This window comes from Chenopodium quinoa, unplaced genomic scaffold (assembly GCF_001683475.1).
Source record: "Chenopodium quinoa cultivar QQ74 unplaced genomic scaffold, ASM168347v1, whole genome shotgun sequence".
Taxonomy (NCBI): domain Eukaryota; kingdom Viridiplantae; phylum Streptophyta; class Magnoliopsida; order Caryophyllales; family Amaranthaceae; genus Chenopodium; species Chenopodium quinoa.
In genome coordinates, this window is record NW_018743987.1 from 2339695 (window position 1) to 2357662 (window position 17968).

At 35.8% G+C, this 17968-nt stretch overlaps 1 protein-coding gene across 1 annotated transcript; it reads left to right on the forward strand.

The window, feature by feature from the left end:
* The first annotated feature begins 1553 nt into the window (after nucleotides 1-1553).
* Nucleotides 1554-6951, forward strand: LOC110690144 (cytochrome P450 734A1-like). The gene is made up of 4 exons (XM_021866969.1): nucleotides 1554-2352; nucleotides 4385-4629; nucleotides 5149-5515; nucleotides 6143-6951. Exons 1-4 carry the CDS (start codon nucleotides 1936-1938, stop codon nucleotides 6557-6559), a joined length of 1446 nt encoding a protein of 481 aa, XP_021722661.1. The 5' UTR covers nucleotides 1554-1935; the 3' UTR covers nucleotides 6560-6951.
* The last annotated feature ends 11017 nt before the right edge of the window (nucleotides 6952-17968 follow it).

The window sequence follows — 17968 nt, forward strand, 5'->3', positions numbered from 1 at the left end:
AACTTTCCTTCAAAAAAAAAAAAAAGAGTAAACTAGAAACTTAGTATTTGTTGGTTTAAAAAAAACAAAAATTATTGTTAGACTTATTATTTATAACCAGCATTTGTAAGCTAGTTACAAAATTTTTACTTTGACTTATTATTTGTAACTGGCGTTTGTAAGCTAGTTACAAATGTTTTGGTCAACTTTTCTTTGACTTGTTATTTGTAACTGGCGTTTCTAAGCTAGTTACAAATGTTTTGGTCAACTTTTCTTTGACTTGTTATTTGTAACTGGCGTTTCTAAGCTAGTTACAAATGTTTTGGTCAACTTTTTTTGACTTAATATTTGTAACTGGCGTTTATAAGCTAGTTACAAATGCTTTGGTCAAACTTTCTTTGACTAAGTATTTGTAACTGGCGTTTGTAAGCTAGTTACAAGTTTTTTAGTCAAATTTTTTGTGACTGAACATTTGTAACTGACATTTATTTAGTCAGTTACTAATAAAACTTCAAATAAAGATACACCATATATTAGTAAGTGACATTTACTATGTTGGTTACTAATGTCATGGAATTTGTAACTGGCATTATCTTAGTCGGTTACTACTAATGCTTATGTAACTAGCATAATATACGCCAGTTACTAATAGGGCGTTACAAATAGCATTTTTTCTACTAGTGAAACCTGTCTAGCCTCTCACGAACAATAGTAGAGGAAGTATGGCCTCTTTCCCATGTGTACCATTGGCCTTCGTAACCTAAGTCACGCAAATTGTACTCATCAAGAATGGCACAGAAATCATCCATAGTACGACGCTCATTTTCAATGCCTCCCTCCTTCTCTTCCATACTACGGATTTCATTGAAATCACCCCCAAATAAAATCGGACCATTGATCGATTCACAAATTGATTTAACAAGAAGCCAGGTCTTGTATTTTTCGGCAGCAGACGACTAGTCATAAATAGACCCGGCAATCCTGACCCAACCCGAATGACCTGACTCGTAACCCGAAAGTTGACCCGAAATCATTGACTCGAAATGACCCGAACCCGAACCAGCCCGACCCGACCCAAAGTGACCCGACCCGAAATTGACCCGAAACCCGAACTTGACCCGACCCGAAATGACCCGAAACCAGAAGTGACCCGACCCGATTTTAACCCAAATTGATTGACCCGAATCGACCCGACCCATAGTGACCTGACCCGAATTGACCCGAATCCTAAGTGAATAGGGTGAAATAGTGAATTACTTAGTTTAGGGCTTCTTTATTTCCTACGTAATAGGTACTCATGATTTTTTTTAACGATTTTACTTTATTTTTCCAACTATTTTTTTTAAAGTGAATTTATTTTGGTGACCCGACACAAACTTGACCCGAATAGACCTGACCCGAATTGACTCGATCCGAATTTGACCCAACCCGAAATTGATTCGAAAATTGATCTTAAAAATTGACCCGACCCGAACAGACCCGACCCAAATTGACACGACCCGAACTTGACCTGACCCTACCTGAACTTGACCCGAAGTGCTGACTCGATTTTGACCCGAAACCCGAATCAACCCAACTCGACCCGACCCGAATCCAACCTGAATGACCCGACCCGAACCCAACCTAAATGACCCGTTTGTGAGGTCTTAGCCCATAAACACCAACAAAATACCAAGTAAATACAAAAAGATGGTACACGCATTCACTAAACCTCTAACCAATAACTCCACCATTACCAACTTTATGTATATAAAACAATATCCATGACCAAGAAAATCGAAAGAGGTAATCAAACAACTCCCTCGTCAAACAACCCCATCAACACACTCTCTCTCCTCTAGTCCTCTGTACCAAATAATGCAACCACTCATCATCCTCTTTATTCTCATCATACTCATCCTCCTCAAGCTCACTCACACTATCTTATAGGTCCCATGGAAAATCCAACGCCGCTTCATGAACCAAGGCATATTAGGCCCCACATACCGCCCAATCTTCGGCAACACGGCCCAAATCCGACTGTTGTATGCTGAAGCCCAATCCAGGCCCATTCAAAATGAACAAGAAGATGGAGATGGTCTAATGGTACTGAATCATGATATCTGTCATCGAGTCATGCCTTTCTACCATAAATGGTCGGCCCAATATGGGAAGACTTTCTTATATTGGTTTGGGCCTAGGCCCATGCTTGCTATTGCTGATTATCAGATGATTAAGGAAGTGTTGATCAATAAAAATGGGTTGTTTAGGAAATTGAAGTATAATCCTTTGGCTAAAGTGTTGTTTGGTCAAGGACTTGTTGGCCTTGAAGGTCATAAATGGGCTTTTCATCGTCGTATTGCTAATCAAGCTTTTACCATGGAAAGGATTAAGGTATGTTCACTAATTAATGATCAATACTTCTTGTAAATTAATTTATTTGATGAATTTTATTTTTATTAATGAATAAAGTATACTTCCTTTATTTTTTTTACTTGACAGGTTTCTTTTATCGCGCTTCTCAATGTAAAACTTTAGCAATCAATAACCTTAATTTTCCGTAAGTAAAAATTATAGAAGTTGTACACTATGATAGTGTTTATTGAGACAAATTCAAAAATTTTCTACATGAATATATTTTTCCTTACATATCATTCAAAAGACGATCAAAGAATGGGCAGTGAATAGTGTAAATGTCAAAACGGGTCAAGTAAAAAAGAACGGATAAAATATATTTCATGAAAAAATAACATATTATAAAAACATGGGTTTATTAAGAAATTTTTAGTTTGCATCATATAATCTTCAAGTTGTTAAAAAGTCCTACAAAATATGAACTTTTAAAGGACATAGGAATATATCTATAAGTACTCATTCTAAGGGTCTGTTCTCTTCAGCTTAATTTTAGTTCAATTCAGTTTAGTTCAGTTCAATTCAATTTAGTTCCTTATTTCCTACTCTCATAAACAATACATTTCAACTCTATTCAGTTCAGTTTAGCTCAGCTCAGTTCTAATCGGTTCAATTCAGTTCAGCTCAGCTCAGTTCAGTAAATCAGAACAAGACCTAACTATTTTTTTTGTTTCTTTTATTTGTAACTAGTACGTACCCCGGGCAATGCCTCGTGTTCCTTTCGCAATATATATCTTTATGTTTTAAAAATCCTTACATTAATTCGCCACTTATAAAGACGGGTTAAAGTTGTGTTAAAAGTATTTAAAAGTTATAATTATTTATCTTATGCGTGTCACACTAATTCATATTTGTTGTTTACATGACGTGACACTTGGCGAAAAATCAAAATGCCAAGTTTTGTTTTGGTTGATTAAAGTGTATCATAAATAAGTCCTGTTTTGTAGAACTTTATAAATTTTATGATATAAGTTTAATTTAACATATTTATAAGATATATTTTTAAAGTTACAATCTACTTATTCATATGGAAAATTAGAAGTCCTATCAGAAATAAAACTATAAATAACTTTTTTATCAGAAATAAAACTCTAAATAACTTTTTTATCTTAAAAAAATCTATCTTAAATTCTCTTATCTAGCGTTAGAGGTGTCATACTAAATCTTATATGTCACCTATGTGGCACGACACTTGGTGAAAAGTTAAAGCGTCAAGTGTCGCTGTCTGGTGGCCTGGCTAAAAATTTAGCTTTATATATTAGTTATATGATATGATATGATATAATGTTCAATTTAAGGTTTAAAATTTTAAATAGAATGTATGCTAAATTATTAGCAGATAATCAAATCTATTAAATGAATGGTGCAAGAGGTAAGTACTGTATAACTGAGTAAGCATGCATTTTGAATTAGAGGTTACAAATCTTCGCCAAAATGAACAAGTTCATTGTCCCTCTTTCATTCGGTGTCTTGTACTATGAGGAGCAGATGATTTATTTATTTATTATATTAAAAAGAATTAATTGCATAATATAGGTTATACTCCATCCATTTTGTATTTAAATAATACAATAATTAAACCATTATATTATTCATACCCATCCTATGTATTTATCTATGTACTTGTATCATACTACCTCTGTTTCTTTAGTTGACACGTATTCCTTTTTAGGAATTTTTTTTAGTTGACACGTTTCCTTTTGAGGTAACTTTTTTACCTTGTATTTACAAGCTACCCAACTTGCTTTTTCATTCTCTCTCACTCTCTCTCATCTCCTTAATATATGTGCCTAAATCAAACGCGTCAACTAAATAGAAACGGAGGAAGTATCAATTTGACACGTTTGTCATTACATTGCTTTGACTATTAATAACTTTAACTATGTCCTTTCTCTAGCTGTTAAAAAGGATTGATCAATACTCCTAAAGTGCATAATCTCAATAACTTCTATCATATTCTTAATTAAGAATCTTCAACTCATCTACTCCATGATGTAACTATTGCTGCATTTAGAGTTGGATACCAGACATTGTTGCTAGTACAAAAAAGACACTAACAGCATGGGAGGAGACCAAAGGAGGCCAAGAAGAACTTGAGCTTGATGTGCACCAAGAGCTTCATACTCTCAGTGCAGATATTATATCAAGGACCGCCTTTGGAAGCAGCTACGAAGAGGGAAAGCGAATATTTCAATTACAAGAACAACAAATGAACCTTGTCTCCCTTGCTCTCAGAAGCATCTACATTCTTGGATTTAGGTTCGTATTCTGTATTACACTCTTAGATTATAAGGCTATGTTTGGATAACAAAAAATGGAAGGAAGGGAAGGGAAGGGAAAGGGAGGGAGACAAACTTCCTTGTTTGGATAATATGTTGGGGGAGGGAAGGGGAGGGGAGGGGGAAGGAGGGATCCATTTTCCCTCGTCCTTTAATAAAGACCATCCCTTTTAAATTGGAGAGATTTGGAGGGAATATGGAGCTCATCATTCCTTCCACTTTCCCTTCCTTCCCCTACCTCTTATTTCCCTTCTAATTTGTTATCCAAACATAGCATAAATGTCTAGATTGTCTGATATATCAATGAGATACATCAGACATTTAGATACACCAGACACTTAGATATGTACCCAAACCCAACACTTGTAATTACACATGGGTGACATACACTTATTATACAAGGGTACATATCTAAGTGTCTCATTAATTCATTATTATTTCTAATTTACTTGATTAATTTATATCACCATAATCGAATGATGCAAATTTTGGAATACAGGTTTTTGCCAACTATGAAAAACAGAGAGAGGTGGAGGTTAGATAAGGAAACTCGTGATTCGATTAAAGTGTTAATCTCAAGAAACCAAGATTCAACTAAAAACCAAAGCAACTTGCTGAGTTTATTCATGTCTGCTACTGATTATGATGAGGATGGAAAAGAAAGGAGATTGAGTATAGACGAAGTCGTAGAAGAGTGTAAGACTTTTTACTTTGCAGGGAAAGATACAACTGCTAATCTTCTTACTTGGGCACTCATCTTACTAAGTACAAACCAAGAATGGCAAAACAAGGCAAGGGATGAAGTTTTTCGAGTTTGCTGTGTCCATGGATTTCCTACTGCAGACAACATCAATGACTTCAAGCTTGTGAGTTTCTTTCTTTTCCACCCTTCTGATCTCTTGTTTAAGTACTGTTCGTAGCTGGAATTCTAGTAGTAATAAGCATTATACTTAACTAAAATTTTCATGTCTATGGTCTTAATGAAATATAGAGAAGTATGGATTGACCATGACATTTTTTAAAAAAATTTATTATTATTATTATTATTATGATAGAGAGAGTCGTAATGATAGTAGTGTAGACCAGATTTGATCAAAGTTGACGGTTGTCACTCTTCAAAAAATCAAAACTATAACTAAGCTAGTTGGCATCCAAGAACAAAATATCTTGCTTTACATATGCATGTTTGATTGACCAGGCCAAGGGTTATATTCATTCTGTCACACATTGGAATAGTAGCTATATATATGTAAATCAATAAATGTCAGAAATAATTGGTCAAACTAATTTAATTTCTCCTTGAGCAGTAAGATTGTGTCATACATAGCTTAACTACAAGGGCTTGACTCTATTCTGGACAAAAAGAAGAGTAGAACTGTAGCAAATTTGATGATTTCAGATATTCATTGATTAATCAAGGAAAACCCTATACAATTTTTTCATTTTTTTTTATTTAAATCAAATTGATCTTCTACGAATGGCATTGTTAACAGATTAACATGATACTCAACGAAACCTTACGATTATATCCGCCTGCTGTGATGATGAAGAGAAGAACTATCAAAGAAGCGAAGTTAGGAAATCTTACAATTCCTGCAGAAACACAGCTATATCTAGCCATGACGGATGTTCATTATGATGTGAATATTTGGGGAGAAGATGCAAACAAGTTCAACCCTTTGAAATTTACGGAACCTCGAAAGCATCCAGCCACATTTTTTCCTTTCTCATTAGGTCCAAGAGTTTGTGTTGGGCAAAACTTGGCTATGGTGGAATCAAGAATTGTACTAGCCATGATTGTTCAAAAATATATGTTGGTGTTATCTCCAACTTATGTTCATGCACCAATGCAATTGTTGACCTTGCAACCTCAATATGGGGCTCCTATCCTTTTTAGGAAAGTCAACTAATTTATATTGACTATCTTGGAGCTTGGCCGGCCCGGAGGAGTAGGCCTCGAGTGTGACCGCCTAGAGCCCACGTCAGAAATCAGTTTGTATAGTTGTAGTATTTTACTCTGTAGTTTTTACTCGTTAGAAAAAACTACTTTTTAAAAAGTTAATTACTGTATTTAGTTAGCACTTAACATTAAACTACTTAGATTTCAATCAGGTGGTGATAACAATGCAATATAACCTCTTCACTTGAGAGTGAGGGATAGCTCAAGTGGTTAGAGCTTCCCTCCTGATATTTGGAGGTCCTGGGATCGATTCTCACCCCTACCCTTTTTGCTCTCTAAACACCAAAAAATTATAACCTCTTCACTTCTTTTTCAATGAGTATTTGCTCCAAAATATTAATCTTTTCCATTACACTGTTTCATATTTATTCAATTACCCAAATATATATTATGCAAAGTTATTACTCCAGGATTGTGTATGGAGACTTACTATTCAAATAATATAAGCTATTTTCATTGTCTTATATTTAAAGCTATTGCATGTAAAAAAATTTGTTACGTAAGGAGCCCTTTTCTTACATTATACCTAGGGCCCATAAATTTCAAGGAACGGGGAATTTTAGTTTATTTAAAAAACAAGTTTTGTGCCCCGTGCGATGCTCGAATTGTTTATTGAATTCTAAGATAAAATTTTAATCTAATTCAAATTTATATATATATATATATATATATATATATATATATATATATATATATAGACACACACACACACAAAATAAGTTAGAAATTGATGTGCTTTTGTGACGATTTGTTATCTAGTAGGCATGTAATGACTAATAATAATTTTGGTGGAAATGTTCAATTTAATTTAATACATTTAAAAAAAATGAGCAAAAAGTAATTAAATAAAATAAATGTTCAAAGCCCGTTGGGTTGACCTGAAACTTTGGGCAAGGGTTGAACATTTCTTGACTCGTTGGGCTTGTTCACATTTACTGAAGTGAGCTGAACTGAACTGAAATGAACTGATTGGAGATGAACCAAACTGAACTGAAACGAATAAAGTTGAAATGAATATATTTTTGAGAGAAGGAAATTAGGAGCTGAACTGAACTTAACTGATTGGATATGAATTGAACTAAAGTAACTGAATTGAAATTAAGCCATAGTGAACAGGCCCATAATATGAAGTGACCTAGTCCAAGATGACTCATGACCCGACTATAATTGACAGGTCTACATAATAATAAAATTCTATTGAAAATTGAATTATATTATTACACCGATTAGTATATATTATAAATGGATGTTTTACGCTTTAAACTACTTCGTTCGCTAAAAAAATATAAAGATATAAAAAAAAAAATTTATGATAATTTTGTAGAATTATAATTTAATTATTTTTTTGAATAAAATTATAATTCAATTTGTATATTTAAAATATTGGTATTTTATCGAAAATAAAACTCTAAACTAACAACTTTATCCTAAAATTCTATTCAAATAGAATTCTAAACTAACTTTTTTTTTTATCTTATGAATTCTATTAAAATCTATCCAACGTGGCTCGACACTTGGCAAAAAGTTGAAACGCCAAGTGTCGCTACCTTGTGACATGGCTAAAAGTTTAGCTTTATATATTAGGTATATGATTATCGTGTAGTTTGACCGGTAGTACAAATGCTTACCATGTTGATTATTCACTTGTACCATTTATGTTTCTTTTCTTTTCAATGTTTGTGTTTTATACCAAAAATATATGAGCTACAACATCTGTTTTTATACTTGATTTCTTTTATTACTAATTTATACAACAATATTGATGCATAATAATCCAGTTTTTATTAAATAAATGACACATTTGACTTTTTGCACTATATTCACATACTAACATACATTGATCATAGTTTTTATAGTAACTGTAGGCGTCGCTCGAAGTGCGCCTACGTTAAAGCATGTGTGAATATGCTTGGCACTCATAGGAAATGGGAATTGACATTACGATTAGGGACAATGATTAGGGACAAATAAAGTAGGGAGCCGCCAACAAGTTTTTAAGGAACTTGTAAACCGTTCACGGATCATAAAAGGCAACCACGATAAAGGGACAACGATAGGCAACAACGATTGACCCGTGAAGGTTACACCCCATTCATAATCCATGAGATTACTAACTCCATATGGTTCGGAACCACGAAAGGAGGATCGGGGATGTTGGTACGAAGTGAGTCATGGAGTCACATTCGCCCGTATTGGCCTCTACTCGATTTTTATAGTGAAAAATGATTCCTGCGATCTCAAAGGCATACAAACAAAAATTCAATTTGCTCCAAACTATTATTATGCTAAATTGGTTAAATATTAATGCAACACATAATTCTAAAATATTAGTGATCACTTGAATTAACAACAAGATTAAAAAGGAACCTAAACCAGTTGTCCAAATTATCTTATTAGGCGTGATTTCCAATTACATATTCCCTTTCAACATGCAATATAGTGATCAATAAATAATAATAGAATAAACATTAATATTGGAAGCAATTTAACAATATTTCTAACAATATAAAATCGTTAGAAAAATAATAAAAATAAAAGGAACATAATTCTTACTTTGATTCTGTTTGTTTGCAACTACAAAATAATAAACGAGTTAGTAACTTCAAGGAAATAATAATAAAACAATAATTAAATTAAATAGAATTGATTTGGGGCCAAACCCTCAAACAGTTCTAACTTTCACGCCTTGGCTTAAGGACAGAACCACGAGTAAAGTATGGACTCCTAGGAGTGCTTGAAGAAGGAATTTTGAAAGAAGAAGGGTAGGCTAGTGTTTAGGCTAGAGCATAGAAGAGAGAAAAATAGAGAATTAATTGATGCCCCGTACACCAGAAATGAGGGGGTATTTATAGAGAAAATGTACTGAGGGAACACACGGAACCCTAAAATGATAAAACCCTAAAAAAGTATCCCGCGACACGGCAAACTGTACCGTGACACGGGAAATCCCACCATCAGACGGGAAACATTCCCGTGACACGGTGCAAATTTTGTGTGACGCGGGAAATATTTAGTAAACGGGGGAGAAAACGCGTTAAGGGTTTACGCGGAAAGGACACGCAAATTCCCGTGTCACAGCAGGTTTCCCGTGTCACGGGAAATCCCACCGTCGGACGGGAAAGTTTCCCGTGACACGGTGGACAGATGCCGTGGCGCAGAAATTTTCAGTCCGCTTTTCCGTCTAAATTCATTTTTAACCCTAATTTCATTCAGCATTTTAAGTGCCGATTGATAATTTCGGGCTTTTTCTGATTTATTTTTATTTGGGCTAAAATAAGAAAATAAGTAAATAAAATAAATAAAAGGTTTGGGCCAAAAATAAATAATAAACAATAAAATAAAAAAGGTTTGGGCTGAAATTAAAAAATCTATGCTTTGACCAAACATCAAGACTGACCCATGGACTATTTAAAAATTGAATTTAATTAAATACGATTTCTTAAGCACTCTCGGGATTAAATACTGAACCCGACCAATAGTGGCGGTGAAAGGTTGTTCATCATCGGGTTTGGTTTTGGGGAGACATTTTTAGGTGTCTACAGAAGCCCCCACTTTGACTGAGTTTGTAGCAACGTCTGTTTCGAAAACGATAGTCAAAGTAGTCGATAGGGACGGAGAATGATTTAAGACGTTCGGCGATCCTAAATCACTCTGTATACACCGATACCTGCAGAAAAAATGTTAATGCTACAGATAAAAGAGTAAAAAGATAGAATACGTATCTGGCACCAATGTATCGGTGGCAAATGAGTTTGGCAGCTTCCTATACTTGAAGGAATCCACCGGATGACGTTCGTTGAAACGCTTTCCATACCTGAGGAAAGCCGAATGAGGAATTTGGTAGCTTTCTAAGCCTGAAGAAACCTACCGGATGATACTTTCCATGCCTGAGGAAAGTCAACAAATGATGAGAGTGCAAATCTCTGTGTATTGAGAACCTTGCGCCGTGAAATGATGGTGGTTCGATTGTCCCCAAACGTGGGATGTAGTTGGTTCACTTGTCCCCGAACGTGGGCTGTAGATGGTCCGCTTGTCCCCGGACGTGAGTTGTAGATGGTCCGCTTGTCCCCGGACGTGGGCTGTAAATGGTCCGCTTGTCCCCGGACGTGGGCTGTAGATGGTCCGCTTGTCCCCGGACGTGGGCTGGTTGTAAATGGTCCGCTTGTCCCCGGACGTGGGCTGTAGATGGTCCGCTTGTCCTCGGACGTGGGCTGTAGATGGCCCGCTTGTCCCCGGACGTGGGCTGTAGATGGTCCACTTGTCCCCGGATGTGGGCTGTAGTTGATCCGCTTGTCCCCGGACGTGGGATGTAGATGGTCCGCTTGTCCCCGAACGTGGGTTGTAGATGGTCCGCTTGTCCCCGGATGTGGGCTGTGGTTGGTTCGCTTGTCCCCAAACGTGGGTTGTAGATGGTCCGCTTGTCCCCGAACGTGGGTTGTAGATGGTCCGCTTGTCCCCGGACGTGGGTTATAATTGAGACCTGCAAAGTAAAATTTGCCAGGGGACTCGTATATATTGTGATTGACTTGATCACTGACTTGACCAAGTTTGACTTGACCACTGACTTGACCAAGTTTGACTTGATGTGACATGACATGTGTATGACTTGTGAGTGTGTGTGTGTATATGTGTGTGTGCAAAAACAAGCAAACGATGATGCAAAAGCAAAAATTTTCCGTCAATTTTTGTCATGAGTGGAGGGTATTGACTGTCTCCTGAAAAAAAAAGATGTGAAAAATGAACTTTTATTTTCGAACTTCCCTCGATGAGAAAATTTTGAAAAAGTTTTTTTAAACTTCCTCAAAAGAAAAGACGCGAAAAAAGGAAAGAAGTTTTGAACTTTCTCGTTGAGCAAGACAAAATGAATCGAATGGATTAAATTGCTTTTCTTGAAATTAATGTATGCATGATGCATGTCCTTAGGCCAGGAGGCTAAGGACAATTACATCATGTGACATGATAGATGAATTAACTTAGGTCTTGGAGCTAAGCATCATTTATGGTGTAAAGAAACGATCTTGAACGTCACTTAGGTCTGGAAGCTAAGCACGTATACAGATGGAGTGATTATTGCATAATGAACGTTTCTTAGGTCAAGGAGCTAAGCATGATATGCTTTGTATGATTAAAAATCATTGATATATAAATGTTTCTCAGCACGTTATGCAATGCATGAAACAATGAATATTGCTCAGGTCAGGAAGCTAAGCAATTATACAATGTTTCTTCTAATGAATGTTGTCTTTAAATATGATGAAACATGCACAGTGTTGAAACAAGATTCCATGATAAAGGGTTCTTAAAGGGAGGATGATATGGATATGGATGTGTGAGTGAAGTGTGTGAATGTGTTATTAAGGATGGCTGCAAAAGTTATGGTGATGGAAAAATATGTGAGAAGAGTAAAAGATGATGACTCTTTAGCTAGGTAAGCTAATGTGATGTGGGTTCAAGCCCCCAAGTCTAGCTCTAAATGGGTAGGGATATAGAGATAAGCATTGGATATTCTTTGACTCGATCATGCATAGATATGAATATGAATGTGGCCGCACCTCAATGTGAGGTTGCCTACGTATCCGTTAGGAATTAGGCCGAACGTAGCTCTAACCGAACTTTGCACAAGTGTATGTACACCTTAAGGATCGAGGTCTTTCAAGGGTTGTAATGTGGTTAAGTTGATGGTTTAAGGAAAAAAGGGGTAAAAGGCTCAAGACCCGAGAGAAGCCCCCAAGATGTGTAATTGTGAATTTGAAAATTTTGAATTTTGCAAGTTTATTTTCAACATTTTTTTTTTCATTCTTTTGAATCAATGTAGGAAATCTCAGATCATGCGGTCCATCACTCACTTATCATTCATGTTTCTCAGGCACGGTACCAAGCACTCGATAAGAGACGCAATTCGAGACGTGTTCGTATCAAAGACATTAGAACACTTGCCTTTAGACATTGTTTTATTGTTGCTTTGCTGCTTTTTTTTTTTATTTTTTTTATTTGCTTTTTTTTTACTTGCTTTTTGAATGTTATACAATTACACATCTTCCAATCCCAGGGTTAAGTGAATGTGGGTTGAAGAAATGAAGGCCAAACGTTAGACGAGGCTCAAAATGGTTGATGAAGAAATGGAATGTGATTGAACGGTTAACAGGGAATGACAGGGTTGCAAAGGTGCCTCAAGTCATTGGTGTACCTTGGGTTTAGTTCGGTAATTGATTTTTTTTTATTTTTTTATTTTTTGCGCATGACATGATCGAATGCAAAGGAAAGAAATGCTCATTGATGGAACATGGCTTATCGACATAAGGATAAGGAGAACCTATGCTAGACTTATTAGGGGAAAAGGGATGAAATGAAAGAAGAAAAAAAACTGAAATCTTGTATAGAGACTTGTCTTGTGCTTCGTCTTCATGGTTGCTTATGAATTATTTGTTACCGCCAAGAGGAACAAGAATTTTTTTATTGTTGATGCTTTGATTGGAAGAAAAGAAGGAAGGAATGACGTTCCCCTTATTCTTCCAACTCTTAACTAGTGATTCTTGAACTCGAGTATTATAGAAAAAAATGAGCTCACTTAATGCTTTGACTCAATACTCAGATTGAAAAGGAAGAGTGTATGAAATTTTTTTGAAAACTGATGGAAATACTCCACTCATTCCTATTACGACGGAAAACGACGCATGCATGATCCTAGTATACGATCATAAACAATATAGTGCATTACTCGAAGACAAAGTGTGTGCAATGACTCAACATGTGAGATTAGGTGAGTTTATTAAGACTCATGGTATGATTGCATGACTAGACATGAGGACGTTGTGAAAAACAAAGGACCCAATGACCAAATAGCACAAAAGACTAAAAGACAAACTAACTTGATTAATTTTGTCCAATTTTAATGTTTATGCTATTTAATAGGTGAAAACGGTCCATTGGCAATCATTAGTCATAAATAAGATCAACCACAATCAAAGACAGACACATGTTAAGGTTAGCACAAAAAATCACAAGAAATTAGGAAGAGGACTAGAATTCTAGAAGAGTTAGGACTCATGGGTATAAAAAAATCTATAATCCTATGTTATACGATTTGACACGGATTAAATGATTTGGCTAATACTAACTTGACACGAAAAGATATAAAAACAATTTTTTTTTAAATAAAACAAAAGAAAGTTGACGCTAAAAAGACACCTAAACCGGACAGGCTGTAGTATATCGCTGATAAATTTTTATCTGTGACTCTGATTGAGACGAAACCAACTCCAAATGAAAGATAGAACCCGGGGCTACAGATCCATAGTTCGCACGACACGTAACTCTTTCTAGAACTTTGGCTATGACCAAAACAAGTTGACTCTTGTGCAGTATACGGGAATGAAAATCCGGGTGACTCAAAAAAACAAAAAACAAAAATCTATGGCTCGACTCTAATAATAAAAAAAGGGGTTTTATAAGAGAAAAAAAATAATTAAAAAAAGGTCAATAAAAAAAATGCACACATAAGCATATAGTCACGCATGATGCAATGAAGTTCGCAACCTAAAGTCAAGTTCTATGTTCGACTATGGTCAAGCTTTTGGGTGTCAAAGGGTACCATGGTTAAGAGTTTGGACGCGTTAGCAAGGCAGCCTCCCTTGAGGGTGTATGCCAACGGGCGGCTCCGCGAGTTCGTGATGAAATCGAACTCGACTCCAGGGTTTGGGTGGATTTAAAAACTCGGATGAACCCTTATTGCCATGAGCGTTTTCAGGTTGATAGAGCATAAATACCCCGGGCTAGCCACATACGTTGAACACGTACTATTGTGGCAAAATAGGTAAGCTAAAATGCATATGCATATGTGACAATGCCAATTAAATCACAGGAATATTTTTCAAGAATCTTTCAAGTCTCATCCACCCATCTCAATTAAATACCGATCACTCAAATCGATAAATAACCAAGAATCTTCCCCAGTGGAGTCGCCAAATTGTAGGCGTCGCTCGAAGTACGCCTACGTTAAAAGCATGTGGTGAATATTCTTGGCACTCATAGGAAGTGGGAATTGACATTACGATTAGGGACAACGATCAGGGACAAATAAAGTAGGGAGCCACCAACAAGTTTTTAAGGAACTTGTAAACTGTTCACGGATCATAAAAGGCAACCACGATAAAGGGACAACGATAGGCAACAACGATTGACCCGTGAAGGTTACACCCCATTCATAATCCATGAGATTACTAACACCATATGGTTCGGAACCACGAAAGGAGGATCGGGGATGATGGTACGAAGTGAGTCATGGAGTCACATTCGCCCGTATTGGCCTCTACTCGATTCTTATAGTGAAAAATGATTCCTCCTATCTCAAAGGCATACAAACAAAAATTAAATTTGCTCCAAACTATTATTATGCTAAATTGGTTAAATATTAATGCAACACATAATTCTAAAATATTAGTGATCACTTGAATTAACAACAAGATTAAAAAGGAACCTAAACCGGTTGTCCAAATTATCTTATAAGGCGTGATTTCCAATTACATATTCCCTTTAAACATGCAATATAGTGATCAATAAGTAAAAATAAAATAAACATTAATATTGGAAGCAATTTAACAATAATTCTAACAATATCAAATCGTTAGAAAAATAATAGAAATAAAAGGAACATAATTCTTACTTTGATTCTGTTTGTTTGCAACTACAAAATAATAAACGAGTTAGTAACTTCAAGGAAATAATAATAAAACAATAATTAAATTAAATTAAATTAAATAGAATTGATTTGGGGCCAAACCCTCAAACAGTTCTACCTTTCACGCCTTGGCTTAAGGACAAAACCACGAGTAAAGTATGGACTCCTAGGAGTGCTTGAAGAAGGAATTTTGAAAGAAGAAGTGTAGGCTAGTGTTTAGGCTAGAGCATAGAAGAGAAAAAAATAGAGAATTAATTGATGCCCCGTACACCAGAAATGAGGGGGTATTTATAAAGAAAATGTGCTGAGGGAACACACGGAACCCTAAAATGATAAAAACCCTAAAAAAGTTTCCCGCAACACGGCAAACTGTACCGTGACACGGGAAATCCCACCGTCAGACGGAAAACATTCCCGTGACACGGTGCAAATTTTATGTGACGCGGGAAATATTTAGTAAACGGGGGAGAAAATACGTTAAGGGTTTACGCGGAAAGGACACGGAAATTCCCGTGTCACAGCAGGTTTCCCGTGTCACGGGAAATCCCACCGTCAGACGGGAAAGTTTTCCGTGACACGGTGGACAGATGCCGTGGCGCGGGAATTTTCAGTCCGCTTTTCCGTCTAAATTCATTTTTAACCCTAATTTAGTTTAGCATTTTAAGTGCCGATTGATAATTTCGGGATTTTTCTGATTTATTATTATTTGGGCAAAAATAAGAAAATAAGTAAATCAAAGGTTTGGGCCAAAAACAAATAATAAAACAATAAAATAAAAAAGGTTTGGGCTGAAATTAAAAAATCTATGCTTTGACCAAACATCAAGACTGACCCATGGACAATTAAAAAATTGAATTTAATTAAATACGATTTCTTAAGCACTCTCGGGATTAAATACTGAACCCGACCAATAGTGGCGGTGAAAGGTTGTTCATCATCGGGTTTGGTTTTGGGGAGACATTTTTAGGTGTCTACAGTAACATACAAAAAATGTTTTTGGGTATTTTTGTCCCTCGGGAGAGTTTCAGCTTGAAGATTGATCCGACGCGCTCTGTACCTGCAAAACCAGAGACTCCGGTTGGTAGGAGCTCCGCCTCCGACGATCAAGTTAGAATGTGTTGGAGAATGTAAAAAGTGCGGAAAAGTAAAAGTGAGATCTTTTTAAATTCCGAGATCAGGTGTTTTCTCTAATGTGAGAGAATGTAGGGTAGGCTGTAATAAATTAACTATAGATGTCCCTAAAATGGGGGAATCTCCCTATTTTCCCTTGATGTTTTGATGATAACACAAGACAAATAAAAGGACTAATGCCTTAATCAGTTTTGTAGTTTATTTATAAAGTTGCAGGATCAACTCAAGGCATAGGAACAAGAGCTAAAAGATTAAAAGACATGTTACAGTGTTCCTGTAAAGGAACTGAAGCTTCGGAGCAGAAGCTAAGGAAAGAAGACTCGGAGCAGAGATTTCTTAGAGAAATCAAAGCCTAAAATATTTTACATGTTTTATGTTTTATGTAAGTGAGATTAATTAAGAGTTGATGATGAGTAGAATGCGTTTTGAATTTGTCAAAAAGATAGAATTTCTTTGGTTGCTAAAATATAGGAAATATTGTTTTTGAAAAATACCTTTTTTGATTTTATCCTCTGTTAATATCTTTTTAACTTTATAAAAATATCTTCGAAAAGCTTAGAAAAACTAACTTCCTAAACTTGCGCTAACAACTGTTGATTAAGTCTTCACCACCAACACGTAAACTGCTTCTAAGAGGATCAAACGTGTCTTGATTTTTAGGACATGTTTGAAGCTCTGGTAGTGGTGGAAAGTAGTGGCGTTAAGGTTCAATAGTATTAGCGTAAGTAGTGGAATTACTGGCATTTTAATTAAGCAATGTTTTTCTATATATATTAAAGTTGTTCTTTGGAAAACTTCACCTTGCTCAATCATATCTTTCTATCTTTCTTGTTTTCTAAAACGAGTCAAGAATCGCATTCTACTTAAGAGTTAAATTTCTTAATTTATTTCACTAGAGTATTATTTATTTGAATTGTACGTGGAAATTGGGAGTTTGAGTGAACTCTAAGAGAAGTTAGTAGAGAAAGAAAGAGAAGAGAGGCAAGTAGTGGGAGTTGCTGTTGGGAACTTCAAGTTCATAGAGGAACTTGAAGTTAGATCCTTTAGCTTGTAATAGGTTGTTTTCCCTATTATAGTAAAGAATCTTTCCTAAAATCCCAAGTGGTCGTGGTTTTTCATCTTGTTAGGGCCAAGAGGTTTTCCACGTAAAATCTCTCTATGTTTCTTTTAAGTTCCTTTAGCTCAGTTTTATTAGTTCTGCAAAAAGTTAGCTGAATTCTCCCAAACTACAATTCATCCCCCCTCTTATAGTATTCCTCTAAAGTTACAATTGGTATCAGTGCCTAATCCTCTCGAAATCAGGACACCCTGAAGAGGAGAATCTTGGCAAAAGATGAATACTCATGAAAAACTCGAAGAAGGATACTTTACTCAACAACCTCCCATGTTCAACAAGAAATTGTACACATTTTGGAAGAACAGGATGGAAATATTCATCAAGGCATAAAATTATCAAGTCAGGAGAGTCATCGAGGTAGGAGATTTTGATGTAACCAAAACCAATGCTCAAAACGAGGTAATTCCTAAATCAATGTTTGAATATAAGAAAGA

What these genes read in the sequence shown, in the direction of transcription:
- LOC110690144 (XM_021866969.1), top strand. Translation starts at nt 1,936, where the DNA reads ATGAACCAAGGCATATTAGGCCCCACATACCGCCCAATCTTCGGCAAC. An exon ending in TTACCATGGAAAGGATTAAG is followed by an intron (nt 2,353 to 4,384) that starts GTATGTTCACTA and finishes TGCTGCATTTAG; the next exon opens with AGTTGGATACCAGACATTGT. An exon ending in ATCTACATTCTTGGATTTAG is followed by an intron (nt 4,630 to 5,148) that starts GTTCGTATTCTG and finishes TTTGGAATACAG; the next exon opens with GTTTTTGCCAACTATGAAAA.